The 15,483-nt window shown below is 37.2% G+C and overlaps 2 protein-coding genes across 2 annotated transcripts in view; both read right to left on the bottom strand.

Annotated features, from left to right (window-relative positions):
- LOC144448034 (di-N-acetylchitobiase-like) overlaps positions 1-8,224 on the bottom strand; it is a 17,493-nt gene extending 9,269 nt beyond the window's left edge. Inside the window, exon 1 of the mRNA XM_078138182.1 lies at positions 8,089-8,224. Within this exon, the coding sequence (XP_077994308.1) occupies positions 8,089-8,224 (136 nt within the window). The remainder of the gene's footprint in view (positions 1-8,088) is intronic.
- A 1,099-nt stretch (positions 8,225-9,323) lies between these two features.
- Positions 9,324-14,517, bottom strand: LOC144448032 (betaine--homocysteine S-methyltransferase 1-like). Its single transcript, XM_078138181.1, has 7 exons — positions 14,496-14,517; positions 13,620-13,815; positions 12,385-12,580; positions 11,538-11,649; positions 10,232-10,428; positions 9,971-10,052; positions 9,324-9,616 (listed from the first exon to the last, which is right to left on the bottom strand). Exons 1-7 carry the CDS (start codon positions 14,515-14,517, stop codon positions 9,324-9,326), a joined length of 1,098 nt encoding a protein of 365 aa, XP_077994307.1.
- Between the last annotated feature and the right edge of the window lie 966 nt (positions 14,518-15,483).

Genomic DNA, 15,483 nt, shown 5'->3' with positions numbered 1-15,483 from the left:
TATTCACCTTCACATTAGTGTCGCCTCGAGGGGGCGCTGCAACTTGTCTACGTTTAATTTGAAGTTATCAAGATATGCATTTCGTATTCGGTTACAAAATTGACTTGTGCATTTCAGTGTAGTTATTTATACATTCTTATGTAGTCATGGACTTGTTTTTATGTGTTTGCGTGCTTGGATATTTGCTTTGTTTTTTTGTACCCAAAACCGAAAAAAAATCACTTCATTGATTACCTCGAAGAAGGGTAGTTATTTTGTAAACTGTCATAAACAGACGTTTATATCAACGATTTCCCTAACTGAATAATTGAATATACAGTTTTGCAGCAGGTATTACACTGGAAATATATATTCCTACTCACTTTTCAGAGGACACAGAATGCAAGCCTGTTCATTACAAATGTCAGGATAGCTATTGTATTCCATTGCACAGATACTGTAATGGTATTGCAGACTGTCCACTTAAAGATGATGAAGATTTCTCAGCCTGTGGTAATAGTTGAAATTGCTCTGATATTTTGCGTATATGCTTTAAGAAATGTCTATTACATGGCAGTTGCTAAGCGACAGCCAGTACATGTGCACCTCGGGACATATTCTAGTTATACCCATGTGAATGTACTACACAGAAACATTAAGAAAGAAGCCAGTCACCAAAGTTATATTATCGGTTATCACGTGATACTTTGTATTGTATACCCTTACAATCTTTTCTATTTATTGTAATGTTATATTGGCCTGTTTTCCGTAAATATTCGGTTTGAATTTCAGTTAAGACATTGGATGATGTATATTATCATATTGATTTTATAGAAAGTTTGAAGTGCCCTGCTGGATCCTATAAATGCCAGAGTGACAAACTTTGTATTGGTCAATCATATATATGTGACGGTGTTCCACAATGTATTTATGGTGATAACGAACTGTACTGTGGTGAGTGTCCATCAAATTAATAGATAGTGAGTGAAATTAATATGCATGAAAGAGTGCATGTCATTGGCTATTCTTTTCCTAATTTATAATATGAGGGTTGGTACCGTTATATATACCGTGGCTTACCCTCCGTTAACTTGTACATATATTAAAATAATTATTGCAAATGGGAGCAAAGTAAAACATAGTGCTAAGTTTCACAAATGTGTCATAATTTCTCTTTCCATGTGTACACTATAAACACTTAAACAATTATTTCCAATCGATGACAAGACAGACAGACAGACAGACAGACAGACAGACAGACAGACAGACAGACAGACTCAGTCACTCACTCACTCACTCACTCACTCACTTACTCCTCACTCACTTCCAGAACAATACCTCTCGGCGTTGTTACAATATTCCGTTTGCAAATAAAAACATTGTTACAAAATTATTCTTACCATCAGCAGTGATTATTTTGAATGCTGTGCGACAGTTTGTTTATGTCATCATACATTACTGTTCCCTGTAGTTGATTGTTGATGCATCACTTTATATGGCACAGCTCAATTTGGACTTTGTTAAATATTTAGAATCGTATATACTTTATAATGGTTATTTTATAAAATGGAAAGATTTTGGTATACTGCATTCTTTGAACTTGAATTTGTCAACTAATATATCCGAGTTGTAAAAGTTACTTGTTGCTGATAATATACAATGCGATTTTCGTGATGTTTCAGAGGTTGCAAGTTTCGAGGGTTGTAAATTCAGAGATTTAGAAGTGATCTGTACCCATCTGTCTTCTCCGTCGTCGTTTCACCTTGAATTACCTTCTTCTGTACGGAGTTTGTAAGTTACTTGCGGATTATTTCAGTATAACAAACATATTCATGCATGCATGCATAATCAATACATACCCACATAAATACCAACACACACGCCCCCCCCCTCCAGTTTTATAAAGGTTGTCTGATGAGTCCATTAATTAAAAGGGAACACCACTCCAGGAGGAAATGAAGGTAGTTTCGTAAACTTTGGGTTCTGGAGAGTCACATCATGATTTCACATAAAATACATATTGCTCAATTGCTAAGAAACATCAAATTGAAGGAAAGTAACAATGAAACAAACGCCAACTACAGGGCACAGACACATACAAATGATCGACTTAATTACTGAGCTTATCAAGATAAACGTTCACATACGGCTATATATTGCGTTATGTCAACTTTATTTGAAACAAATAATAGAGAAAATCACAACAAATTACTGATTTTATTTAACACATTTACCATATATATTCTTTGTAAAAGTAATACATGCATTGTAATAAATGTATGTATGTATGTATGTATGTATGGGTGGATGGATGAAAACTAGGTATGGTTGCTAAGGTGTGTTCACTGTATGTTGCTCAGATAATTTAGTTGAATATTAATAGATGTAACACAAGTTAAATGTAGATGCTATATATGTCTAGTAATTACTTTACAGCTGACATCTAATGTTTATTCGCCATGTAAGTATTATCTAAAGATCTACTTGAATCAATTATTTATGAAGATATTGGCCAAGTGTACATAGTTTGATATATCATATGAAGATGTTGGCTAATTGTAGCTTGTCTTACGTATCATATGCCAAGACTACCTAGTTTCATATATCACATAAAGTCATTGGCCAAGAGAAGCTAGTTTGATATGTCATATGAAGATACTAGCCATGTGAAGCTAGTTCGATTTATCGATATATAAATATCGGCTAACTGTACCCATAGTTTGATCTATCAGCAATATTAAATCACACTCGGTATCCCTTTATCATTTTTTTCTTCCATATATGTAGAGTGAATTAGATTACAAATACTCATACTGAATACTTATTCAATCTGTTAACAAAGACAAAATTCTCAGGTACAATTTTCAAGTTTGTCTTTGGAACAAAAGTTCCACACCATACATACAAGATTTCAGATAAGGCAAAACTCCGTTAACCACTACATATCTAAACAACATCTATTTGGACACTGTGATCATAAATAATACAATACAATACAATACAATACAATACAATACAATACAATACAATACAATACAATACAATGCAATACAATACAATACAATACAATGCAATACAATACACCCTAATTAATGCTGTTCAGGCAATTTCGATGTCTGTCGCTAAAATCAATATATCATATGAATATATTGGCCAAGTGTGTGACTAGATAGGAAATGGTCATATTAACGACGTTCACTGTTATTTTATACTATCAAACTTGATTCAAATTCAAATTCTGCATGCCACTGTTGTGAGAGCTATGCACAACTTACATGATAGTAAAACTATTGCACCTTGCATTACAACTGTTACTAAATTGGCGACAGTGCACTACATACAAATGAAGGTTAATTCTATAAATACAAATAATGATATCTGGAGTAGAGTATACAACAAATACAGTACTAATGGTCGTTTGTTTTGAGATTCAGTAAATGACATTACTTTCAGAATAACATTACTCAGTCTGTGTCTACTTTGTGTTTTTCTAACGTCCTTATGTGCTGTCATCCAGTGATATGGATAAGTATCTAGAAAATTACTGACCGTTTCAAAATGTTTTCTTGTTTAAGCTGTAATATTTAGTTTTCAGTGCTAGGTGGTCTCTTTCTGGTTCGATAAGCTTAACATATTGTTCATCAACCTAGGCATTGTTTATGGGCACGACCTGTGTTGACGTTTTGCAGAACAGTCGACCTGTTACCAACTCCTTGTAGGCTTTCCGAAATTTCTTGTTGCTCATGCCGTACAAGATCGGATTCATGACGCCGCCAATGTGTAGGCACGGATACATCAATAATTGGAGATCGGGCGGAGGTCTCTTTTCAAACCTACTGTAAATGTTCAATAAGATTACGAACGGTAGGTAACCGAGGAGGCATAGACAGAAAACGGCGAGTAGGGTCTTTAGCATGCGCACTTCTTGTGGGCTTGGACTTTTGGCGTTGCCGTTGTTTTGGCTGTTGCCTTGCTGGTTGGTATCGTGAGCCTGAATTCGTCGTCTACTTTTACGTATGAACAAGAATATCAGGAAATAGCATACAACAACAATGCCAGATGCAATGTAATTGGTAAAGTATATGATATAGAGCTCTATGAAGGACGTACCGAATGCTTGGCATCTGAAAATAGGAGGCCGGTATATAGACACACTCGTGCTACCTACCGAATTCATGATTAGCGGATACATCCAACATAACACCAGAGATATTGTCACGGATACTTTGTTGGTAAGCCGACGATATTTCGAGTTGTGGACAACATACACGTATCTGTTCAGAGCAATAGTGGCACTGAGTAATAAAGATACTCCCAACAAGCCAGGATGCAGTTTCTGGTGGAAGGAGCAGTAACTCCTTGAAAATCGCCAAGTACGGTTGAGGTAGGAGTCAGTTACTATTGAAGAGACGAACACTGCAGCAATGATGTCAGTCATACTGAGATTAGCCAAGTAGACGTTGCTGTATGTACGAAGTTGTTTCTTTAGCATTACGACAGCAAAGAAAATCACATTGCCAACGAGTGCGAGCATGGTCATTACACCTTCGAAAGTACCAACTACTTGGGTTATCCAGACAGCCGGTAACTTCATCATGGGAACCTGCAACGGTATCGCCTCGGTGGTCGAGCTGTTGTGTGTTGTGTTATTCATCTCTGTTTGAAACTTGAAAACAAATTGTGGCGCTTACTACGAGCAGAGTTTCTGACGGAAATGTAATGTATTGGTATCCAAAGTACAACAACATTCAAAATAAGAATCATGTTTTATATTCTACATTCCAAAGGATTTAAACGTTTGACCTAATTTGCGATTGGTTCCCGTTCTCCATTTCGGCATTCTTATTGGATACTCGACGATTTTATGGCCAATGTTAAGATCAGCCCTATATCATAGTCAAGTCTATGATAATGTTGCATTTCAATAATTTATACAAAATGTCCAAATAAAATGGTACCTTCAGTGCCGCAACAGAAGTCACATAATTGAACCGTACGGGTGATATCTAAACAAAGGGCCAAGGGCAACAATGGATACTTCAATACAATTTTCAGCTATTCATTTCATTTTCTTCAAGCGAAAGTATTTAGGCATGCGTCGTAACGAAAGTTTTTTTTGATAAAAATAAGATATAGATGTAGTCATGGTCAAACTATTGTTGATTTCCTCTTTCTCTATAGACATGCGAGAAGATATGTACCAAAAGGGAGAGACAGTGAAATGAAGAAGAAATAAATGAACACAAAAATCTGTAACATTTTGAAGCTCAGCAATTTTTTTTAGATGAATTAAATTATTGAAATTAAATAAAGATTTATTTCTTTATTACGTTATTTTAATTTTTACCTCCCGTAAGGGTACGGGAGGTATTAAAAGGGGAATGTCTGTCTGGGTGTGTGTGTGTCTGTGTGTCTGTCTGTCTGTCTGTCTGTGTCATCATTTTCTAAACATCGGCTGGCTCAATTGTAATGAAATTTGGGATATATAATCTTTAGGGTAATAGCTAGGCCTGATTAGGTTTTGAGTCAGATCTGTTAATGTTTAATTAGAGAAATTTGCATATTATTATTAATGAAATCAACTAATTACGCAATATCTTAAGACTGCATACTTCAATTTCAATATAATTTAGTATATTTGTTAAACATAAACACATACATTTGTCCTGTAAAATTCGTTGATATATCTTAGAGCGTTGATGAATAATTTGCATAATTAATTATTTTTGGTAATTAGGCTATATCTTAAGAATACATACTTCAAATTCAACATAATTTAGTACATACATTAACCATAAGAAAACACATATGTCCTATCAAGTTTGTTGATGCACCATACAGTGTTAATGAATAATTTGCATAATTAATGATTCTTGGTAATTAGGCTATATCTTACGACTGCATGCTTCAATTTCAATACAATTCAGTACGTACATTAACCATAACAAATTGTGTATGTCCTATAAAGTTAGTTGATGTACTTTACAGTGTTAATGAATAATTTGCATAATTAATGATTTTCGGTAATAAGGCTATATCTTAAGACTGTATTAAGTAGTATCATACACTCTTACATACATTAACCTAAGAAAGCATGCTTGTCCAAAAAACAAAGCCTGTTACCATAGTTTTTTTAGTTTAATGAGTTATTTGCATAATTAGTGATTCCCTTACGGGAGGCGCTCAGTTTAAATCTGGTTATTAAAGGCACTGGGAGTTTCTCACTACTACCATCAAAGTGTACTTGTAGGAAGGCACTGCAATAATTCATTTCTGTGTTTAGGTCTAATTGGCATAGCCTCAGATTAGTGGTCTGAGGCATAGCTAAGACCCGAACTCCCAAACACTAGATGAGAGAACCACTAACATTGTCGAGAATCAACATTCCTAATATCTTACCACACGCTCCCCCTATAGGAACTACTGTACTCCTCTCTACACACCACATTTAACAAGTCATTCATTCATTGCATGGATGTCTGCAGGAATTTGACTGAGGGTACGTATTGTACTGATATTTTGAACAACGTTGGCAGTGGTGGGATGTGGAACCGGTTGCAAAGGTGGGGTCATGTCAAAATAGCATAGCATTGCAAACTTTAGTGAGATACAATAAGTATAAAATAAGTCAAATAAAATATAACCTTTCCTAATTCCAATTTATAAAACACACACCAAATTGTAAAATATAAACCCTACTCCTAATTTCCCTAGGACCCCCCCCCCCCCTTGCGATACTGAATGCCCCATTAGCGTACGTGACACTTCGTTTTACACTTTAAATGTACACCATATCAGTCAAGGTGTCCAATTCAATAATGACGACAAATCTAAGGTACCTGTGTCATTCTTACAATGTGTTCAAAGAAATACCGAAGCGGTTACATAGTAAATTTCTTCTGTCGGGTGCGTTTGAAATAATTTGTTATTATTCATAGGTATTGACAACTTTTTGTGAAGTGCCTGTCTTCACCAATCTCATACAATCCAATGATAATAGCTGTAATACTGAACAAAGACAACACGACGTCTCCCACCCACACACATAATTAGGATTCATAGTAAGAATTCGTATGACTGCAGTTCCCTTCGGCAAGGATATATGACAATGTAGTACTTAGCTGATCTGGGATACTAACATTTTGTTGAAGCTAGCATTAACACAGTATCAGTCTTACAAGCCGCAACCTCTTTTTTCGAAGTATGAATGAAAGGGACTCCGAGGCATTTATCGGTTTTGCAATATGAGGCCCATTAGTTTGAACTTCTATTGAGAAGCAGGACTCTCGGCTTCAAATGTTATAAAATGGGCACACTTAGTTATAGCCTGGTTAGCTGAAGAATCGTGAGATGACATCCCTGTCCCCCCCCCCCCGACATGAGTGTTTTCAGACAACAATGCAGTCTCCTATAATATGTGTATTTACTCAAGTCCCTAAGGAAATGTTGACTAATTCTTGGTACTGAATACCTAATTGCCATACCATATAATGCCACTACGTAAGATCAACAATCAAATTCAATCCAATTAAATCAATTTGTAATAAGCAACCACTTGTAATACTTTCAGTAGGAATATATGCTTATGCAAAAGTAAGTGATATGTGACGTTTATGATCAGGCCTGGGAGTGTACAAAGCCTCCCTATCTTAGTGAGCAAAGATCTACCACAATAATATTCGTTTACGTCCTTCAAAATATAAGATATAGTAATTATAGTAAAGTTTAGATGACCCTGGCTGAGAAGGCCAAGTGTAACATCTCTATGAAAAAGGCATCGGTGAGACGTTTGCATGCTGTTAATAAAACTTGTTTACCACTGCATATATGATGATTGACCTCCCAGACTGGTCTGGCCCTAGATATCGTATCACTACTTACATGTATTCAGTAGCTTATGTTAGACAATTTGTGAATTTCAACAAAAGACATTTGGCTGTGAAATACATGCCCGGCGTCTTCGTTGCTGTACAGAGTTGAAATTATATGTATGGCACATCGGATTAATTTTGGAATGTGTACAGCCACTTGGCATGAAAACACGACAGTTTCATTCTATTGCTTTCTAGCTAGCAAATCAAATCATGAAAAATAATCGCACGTACTTACCGAGATCGTCTGCTAGGATAAACACTATGTTAGGTTTCTGTGGTTCATCTGAGGCTGTGTCCTGGCTGTGAACAGTAACGACAGCTAACGTGACGAGAAGCAGTGCGACACCGCATATGGTCTGGCGAACGTACATGATGGCTATGCGCTAATAACACTAGTAACGAGATTGCATATTTATATAAGCAGGACGTCCGCAGTCTAATCTCTACATCACGTGACTAAGTAGAAAGATGTCATGGATACCAAGTAATGATTGGAGATTGTGATAACAATGAAAGGTTAATCACGGACGGTGACTTTGTAGAATCTCCAAGACTACTTTAAGTTGTACAACTATTGACAAGAGGATAGTAATCCGCATTTACGCAGTACTTTTGTGATTCTTGAGTGAATATTTTACTACATGTCGGTTCACGAATATGTGACCTGTCATGATTACACACATTCAAAATTAATTTGTTCCGTTCAACCAAAATTGACAAATTAACCAACCAAAATATCCAACCGTGTGCATGTACATGTGCACACATATTTAACAACCCAAACACCAACCCATGCCAGCCACGCGCACCCATCTCGCCAGCCAGCCAGCCAGCCAGCCAGCCAGCCAGTTGTCCATCCCCCGGGGTCCATCCATCCACCCACCTATCTCACCAACCAATCATGTATATGCATGCGTTAAATACACATATTTTCATTTAACGCTTAGTTTGTTTCACAGTCACTTTCGTGAGACCAAATATCATTGTCAATACAGCAACCTAATGACTAATGTTCGTGTTAACATATGCCCTTGAGTATATGTGCACACGAACGCGCGCGCACACACACACACACACACACACACACACACATACACACACACACACACACACACAGGTATACATATTTGAAACGTGATTCCATCAAAAGTGTCTAACACTATTACAGATGGTATAGGACACTGTCTACCATGTCGTCATCAGTATTGGTCAAATTTAATACATCTTTATACATTTCAGTCCATATGGGTACAAATAAGATCATCCATTAAATGATCGAGCTCAATGAATTCAAACTTCAGTCGCGTACTGCAACTAATACTGAACACCTGTTTTTTACCAGGGTGTATAAATCTACCTGAATACACATGAAATATAGCTGGTTGCATTCAATACGACCTGCAAGAAGATGTCCTTGTACACTCAGTGAAGGGTGACTTCACAGAAAGCAATCAATGTAATGTGGTAACGTCACTCTTCAAGTTCAACTTTCTTGAAATATAAAGTCTTGTAACTCGCCGCGACGTCTTTATTAACTTTGTTGTTCGTACCAAAGGTGACACTTTTCGACATATCACTACTATAACGACTTGCTTCCGGTTTGCGTCCAAGAGATTCTGCTAGAGTACGTGTAAAAGATGGCCTATTACCACAACACAGACCAAGTAGTTGAAACCCAAGCTCTTTACTCTGTTTACCGAAATCAGCAACATTCTTGTGTGAACAAGACTTCACTTCCAGGTCCATTGGATACAAAGGCTTTCCTATGATAAAGGATGGAAGATGCAGATCACTTATTTAAATGACTGTAGAGTATGTATGTATGTATGTATGTATGTATGTATGTATGTATGCATGTATGCATGCATGCATGTATGCATGTATGTATGTATGTATGCATGTATGCATGTATGCATGTATGTATGTATGTATGTATGTATGTATGTATGTATGTATGTGTATGAATGCGTGTATGTATGTATGTATGTATGTATGTATGTATGTATGTATGTATGAATGTATGTATGTATGTATGTATGTGTATGAATTTGTGTGTGTGTGTGTGTGTGTGTGTGTGTGTGTATTTGTGTATGTGTTTGTGTGTGTCAATCAATTACCTGTTTCAGGATCACAAAGTGTAAAATACGTCGGTTCCTCTTCAGTCGTTCTGTAGGGCACGGGAACTGCCGCTAGTGGGCCCTGTGAAAATCATTATGGAAAATATGTGAAGGTTTTTTTTTTTTTTTTTAAATGTAAGTTTATACATAGGCAGTACACATCCAGTATGTAACTGTTGCAAACCGTTAATGTTATCGTTACACAGGCAGTACATCATAGTATTTCTTAATATACACAAAGTAAATACTACATTTACACACCTTACAAATTCGTCGCACTTCCGTCATCAAAGGTAACATTGTAGCAGGACCACGGGAGCAGTTCAAACCAACAACATCAGCTCCAGCATCTTCTAACATCCTGCAAGCATGAGATAGTCGTATTTTCTCCCCAGTGATGGCATATCCTTGTTTTGTTGCAACGACATACGGAGCAAGATTTATAACAGCTGGTACACCTATATGTCTGTGTATATATATATATATTATACAAGCGAATGACTAATTAATGAACAAGAAATCTAACTCCGGGAAGCTGCGTGTATTGCTAGGCATAGATGGGCGTGAATGTTTTGCCAAATTTGTCTTTTTAAACAAAAATACGTGCTCAAGGGTCCATTCAGGCAAAAATATCCCTAAAATCTGGGTTAATAAATATATGAACTTATAATATACCTAGTGATAATGCTGTGCCATGATTCGCTAGAATCAGTCACGTGATAGGAAAATAGAATGACTATTTCCCTAGGGAAATAGTTCCATCAACTTTCACGCGTTCACAGCCGGTCAAAATGGCAGCTTCTGACGATGTCGTCTGCCACCGCGAGTTCACAGCATGAGGTATATTATAAAACACATATTGCCTGGCCTATATTCGGGCTATAGCACCCGTTCATTACCCCCTCGTGACTGTGAGTTACCAGAATCACAAGCTATTTCCCTCGGCCTTTGGCCTCAGGAAATAGCATGTGATTCTAGTAACTCACAGTCCCTCGGGTGTAATAAACGTGTGCTATAGCCCTCATGGCCAGGCAATATGTGTTCACTATTCCATGCTAATTTATCAAATTTCCGAGTAAATGGTAAAATCGCCTTGAAAATGTCGACAACAAATGGTGTCCGCCCAACATTTGCATCATCTCGTCCGAATGGCTGATCATCTAGTATAAGCTATAGAGTGGGTAGTAGGGTTACCGGGTAATAATGTGTATGGCACCCTGGGATATCATTATTTCGCCGGAAAATACATCATTAGGAATGGGCAGATATTTGGAACCTGGACACATACCCTGCTTGGTATTCATCGGACCCCCCCCCCATCACACACACACACACACACACACACACACACACACACACACACACACACACACACACACACACGGATCTAACTTAACTGAGTAGTGGGCCAAGGCTACAAGTTTTAAACCGACAAGATATATTTTACAACGTCGACAATGTAATTTCTGCGCTTGAGTGTTTTCGGTTGTAATTACTTTGTTTTTGCTCTCTTTCAGAAATGTGTACCCCTGCTGTGGTTCTATGATTATTCCATGATAATTCCTACCGTTGCCGTATTCCTTGATTGCTTCCAGAGCTATCATCGCCTCGCCAAGGTATGTGAACGTCTCCCCAATGATGAAATCTACGTTGTACTGTACGGTTAAGTCAATCATCTCCTGTTGGATAACAGAATAATAGGAAAAGTCATGTATAAAAAAGATTAAATATCAGTTTGTAGACGGTGATAAGAATTGTATACGGCAAAACATTCAGATATATATATATATATTCTGATAAACCATAAGGGAAAACTCTGAGAGAGAGAGAGAGAGAGAGAGAGAGAGAGAGAGAGAGAGAGAGAGAGAGAGAGAGAGAGAGAGAGAGAGAGACAGACAGACAGACAGACAGACAGACAGACAGACAGACAGACAGACAGACAGAGAGAGACAGAGACAGAGACAGAGAGAGAGAGAGAGACAGAGAGAGAGAGAGAGAGAGAGAGAGAGAGAGAGAGAGAGAGAGATGGGGGGGGCATATCGACAGATCGATAAAGGTAGAGAGAAACAATGGAAGACAGAGAAATAGACACAGGGTAAGACAGTAGATAGACACAGCGAGCTGGGAACAGAGAACTCGAGAGATAGAGAAAATTGGACATTCAAATAGAGATAGCGAAAACGTTTAATGTAGATTGCGCGGTGAATTTAATAAACGTTTACAAATACTACATTAAAAGAATGATAGCTTTAATTGCAATACTTAGGAGAGAAAATAAATAAATAAATAAATAAAAATACACGAAAATTAGATAAACCGATACAAAATACAGAGACATGGCCATCTTCGTTGTTTAGAGTCAATGCCTTCAAAAATTGTCAATATTATATCAATGACATATCAATGCTACAAACCTTAAACATTGCTTTGATTTCTGCATTTTTTCCTGGGGAGTCTGGATGATATAGATCAGTGTTACATATATTTCCCGCCAATAATGTCCCAGTTTCGTCAGCCACTTCTCGACCAAGTCGCAAAGCTTCTCGATTGATCAGTTCTAGTTTGTCTTCCATGTCAACCGCACGTAGCCTTTCACGGTGTGCATAGTACTGAAATAGTTCAAATCAGGAAACATTACTGATGAATTATGCCCTTCCATGGTGACATGGTGGTGTATGGAGTATAAATCAAAAGTATAAGTCAAAATTCATACTTCGTATTCTACGCTGCTACTGGTATTCAACTTGCGAATTCATACATTCAATTTGGCAATTCAACAACCAATTTATACATGCCATTTCACAACACGATATTGCATTTTAAAGCCCGATGTTCTAATTTACAGACAAATCGAAATCGATGTGAACGTGCCATTTCATAAAAATGACATTTCATTCCGCACCAAACTGGCATTTCGACATAGAGGTCGAATTGTCAAATGGAATGTCCAATTGTACAATTGGATGTCGTATTGTGAAATAGCATGTTGAAGTTTTGAACGTCGTAAGCTTATTGCAAATGAAATGACGACTTGTCAAGTGGAATGATTGCATTGTTGAAATGCATGTATTAAATGCTGGCGTGGATGTGACACCTCAATGGTGGGTCAAAGATCTGATATCATTAACATTGACCAAAGGATGTTTAAACAAGGCCCTTTTTTACATAAGACTATATCATGAAGGATATAGCTAAGGTAAGTCAGTGCTAGTGGTATTGGCAATGGCATGTTTCTGTTGGCTACATTGTATGACTTGGTACATTGAATAAATACACGTCATACTTCAATTCGCCATTTTTGTTATATGTTGTCCTCTTTCATACGCCATTCCAGATCGCAAACAGGACATTGAGAATACAGCGCCCTCTTTTAAATTGGGTGTCGTCACCTTAAAGTACCGTTTCTTAAAGTTTTGTCCCTTTGCATTCTGTACAAATGTAAATCAGGGATGTTTTTCGTATTGTCTAGACATCGAGGAAAGCAGCAGTGCTCTATAATTAACCAGGTAACCTATACCATATATAAACCAAGGTACACACAGCCAGGAAGTAGAGCGCCACCACCGCAACATTTGGAAAGGCCTATTAATGAAATGAAAACTGATAGATTACACTGACTTGTTAAAACGTTGAAAACAAACCTTACCGTATAAATGCAACGACAACGTCACTTCCGGCATGGACGAATTCCTGATATACTTCTTTCACTAGGCGTGGATGTTCCAATGTTACTATGGGAAACCATGCACCACCTTGTAGATAGCCACGTCTCTCAAAATATAACATATATCCTTCCGCCATAATTACTTGTTTTCCGTCTCGTATTCGTTCCATAAGACCCTGAGCTACAACATAAATATAAAGCTTTATATATGTATGTCTGTCTGTCTGTATGTCTGTCAGTCTGTTGACCTGCCTGTCTGCCTGTGTCTATCTATCTATCTATCTGTCTGTTTGCATGTCTCTGTCAGTCTGTCTGTCTGTCTGCCCATCCACGCACCCACCCGTCTGTCTGTCTGTCGACCTGCCTGCCTGCATGTCTGTCTGTCTAACTGTCTGTCTGTCTGTCTGTCTGTCCGTCTGTCTGTCCATCTGTCCATCTGTCTGTTTGTTTGTCTGTCTCTCTCTCTCTCTGTCTCTCTGTCTGTCTGTCGACCTGCCTGCCTGCCTGCATGTCTGTCTGTCTGTCTGTCTGTCTTTATGTCTGCTTCTCTGTCTGTCTTTACAATTGACATCATTAAATTCAACACTATGACGATGATAATGTAGCGAATATTTGTTCCTACAATTATTTTGAAGACTATATTGTTAGAAAAAAAAACCACCCATGTATGTCTATTTGATTAACAATAGGATTATGACGAATGTCTTGTCTGCTTCATTTACAGGATAATGTCGTCAATTTTCAACATTTTCCTTCCCTTCTGGTTGATGCTAGACATGTGCAAACAACGAAATGAGTAAACATGAAGAAATCTAGAAAATCATATCCTCGACCTAGTGCACCATGCTTCCATATACTCACCCTTTGTTTTCTTATCCATCATTGTTTTCTGCAGAAGTCGACTGTATGTAAGGGATAAAACATGTTCTTTAAGATAATAATGTTTTAATGTATATCTATTATTTTGTTGCATTATCTGCAGAGCGGTAACTAATGTGCTGTTATTCATACCCAAAAGGTATATTGATCAATAAATATAAACAAATATTGTTTTTGTTTGATATATTTGTGAAACATCACCAAGGGCATTCCCAGTAGTCCTACTGTGTATAAGCAAGTACTACATACTGTATATGTTCGCCTGAAAAGGTTTTAGATACATTTCCATTTTCTTTCGAAATAAGCGTGAACCTAGCAAGGACTTTTGAATTGGATACTCTCCATGGTTGTGACATTGGATGGGTGAATGTTTAATTAAGCCATCAAATCGAAAACTGAATGTTATTTCAAATGAAAACTAATAGTCACTTTCCCGCGGTGGTTGCTAAAGTTTTCAAAAAAGTGCGCCCTCATAGTGAATCAGAGAAATTGTTTTATCTGGTTTAAGGGTATTTTGTGTAAGACTACAGATATAAATATCACATTTGCATTTCTCTGTATTTGACACACGTCTATATACTACCTATGAATAAAGTCATTCAACATTTCTTAAAACGTTACATGGTGTTATCTACTCTGATGTGTACAATCACATGCAGTTGTTGAAAAATTCAATCTGTTGACTGGTTCATCTATAGAACGTGAATTAAGAAACGTAAAGCAAATGTCAAGAGTTTCAATTCAGAAACAAGAATGCTTACAAGGCGAGTTTCAAATCCAGAGAAATGGTTATATTCGGATTGTATTAATACGTCCGTATGTATATTGTGCGTTCACTTCAAATATTAATTCGACCTTTTGAACTTTGACATTATCATGATAAATATCACTCCTTTCTTATTCCTGCTTGCAGGTGGAGTAAAACGGGACTTGATTCTGATTTTGTCCCATTCCTTCTCCGCCGGTAAGC

The sequence above is a fragment of the Glandiceps talaboti genome, chromosome 17 (genome assembly GCF_964340395.1).
Source record: "Glandiceps talaboti chromosome 17, keGlaTala1.1, whole genome shotgun sequence".
NCBI lineage: Eukaryota > Metazoa > Hemichordata > Enteropneusta > Spengelidae > Glandiceps > Glandiceps talaboti.
Note: the sequence above shows the minus strand (reverse complement) of the source record. Positions and strands in the feature narration are given on the sequence as shown.

Bases quoted from the DNA above. Each gene is read 5' to 3' on its own strand.
- LOC144448032 (XM_078138181.1), bottom strand. From the start codon at position 14,517: ATGATGGATAAGAAAACAAAGG. The intron at 12,581-13,619 runs ACGGTAAGGTTT...TGAACTATTTCA, and splicing joins GACGTTGTCGTTGCATTTAT to GTACTATGCACACCGTGAAA. The intron at 10,053-10,231 runs GTGTGTAAATGT...TGATTTTCACAG, and splicing joins AAGTGCGACGAATTTGTAAG to GGCCCACTAGCGGCAGTTCC.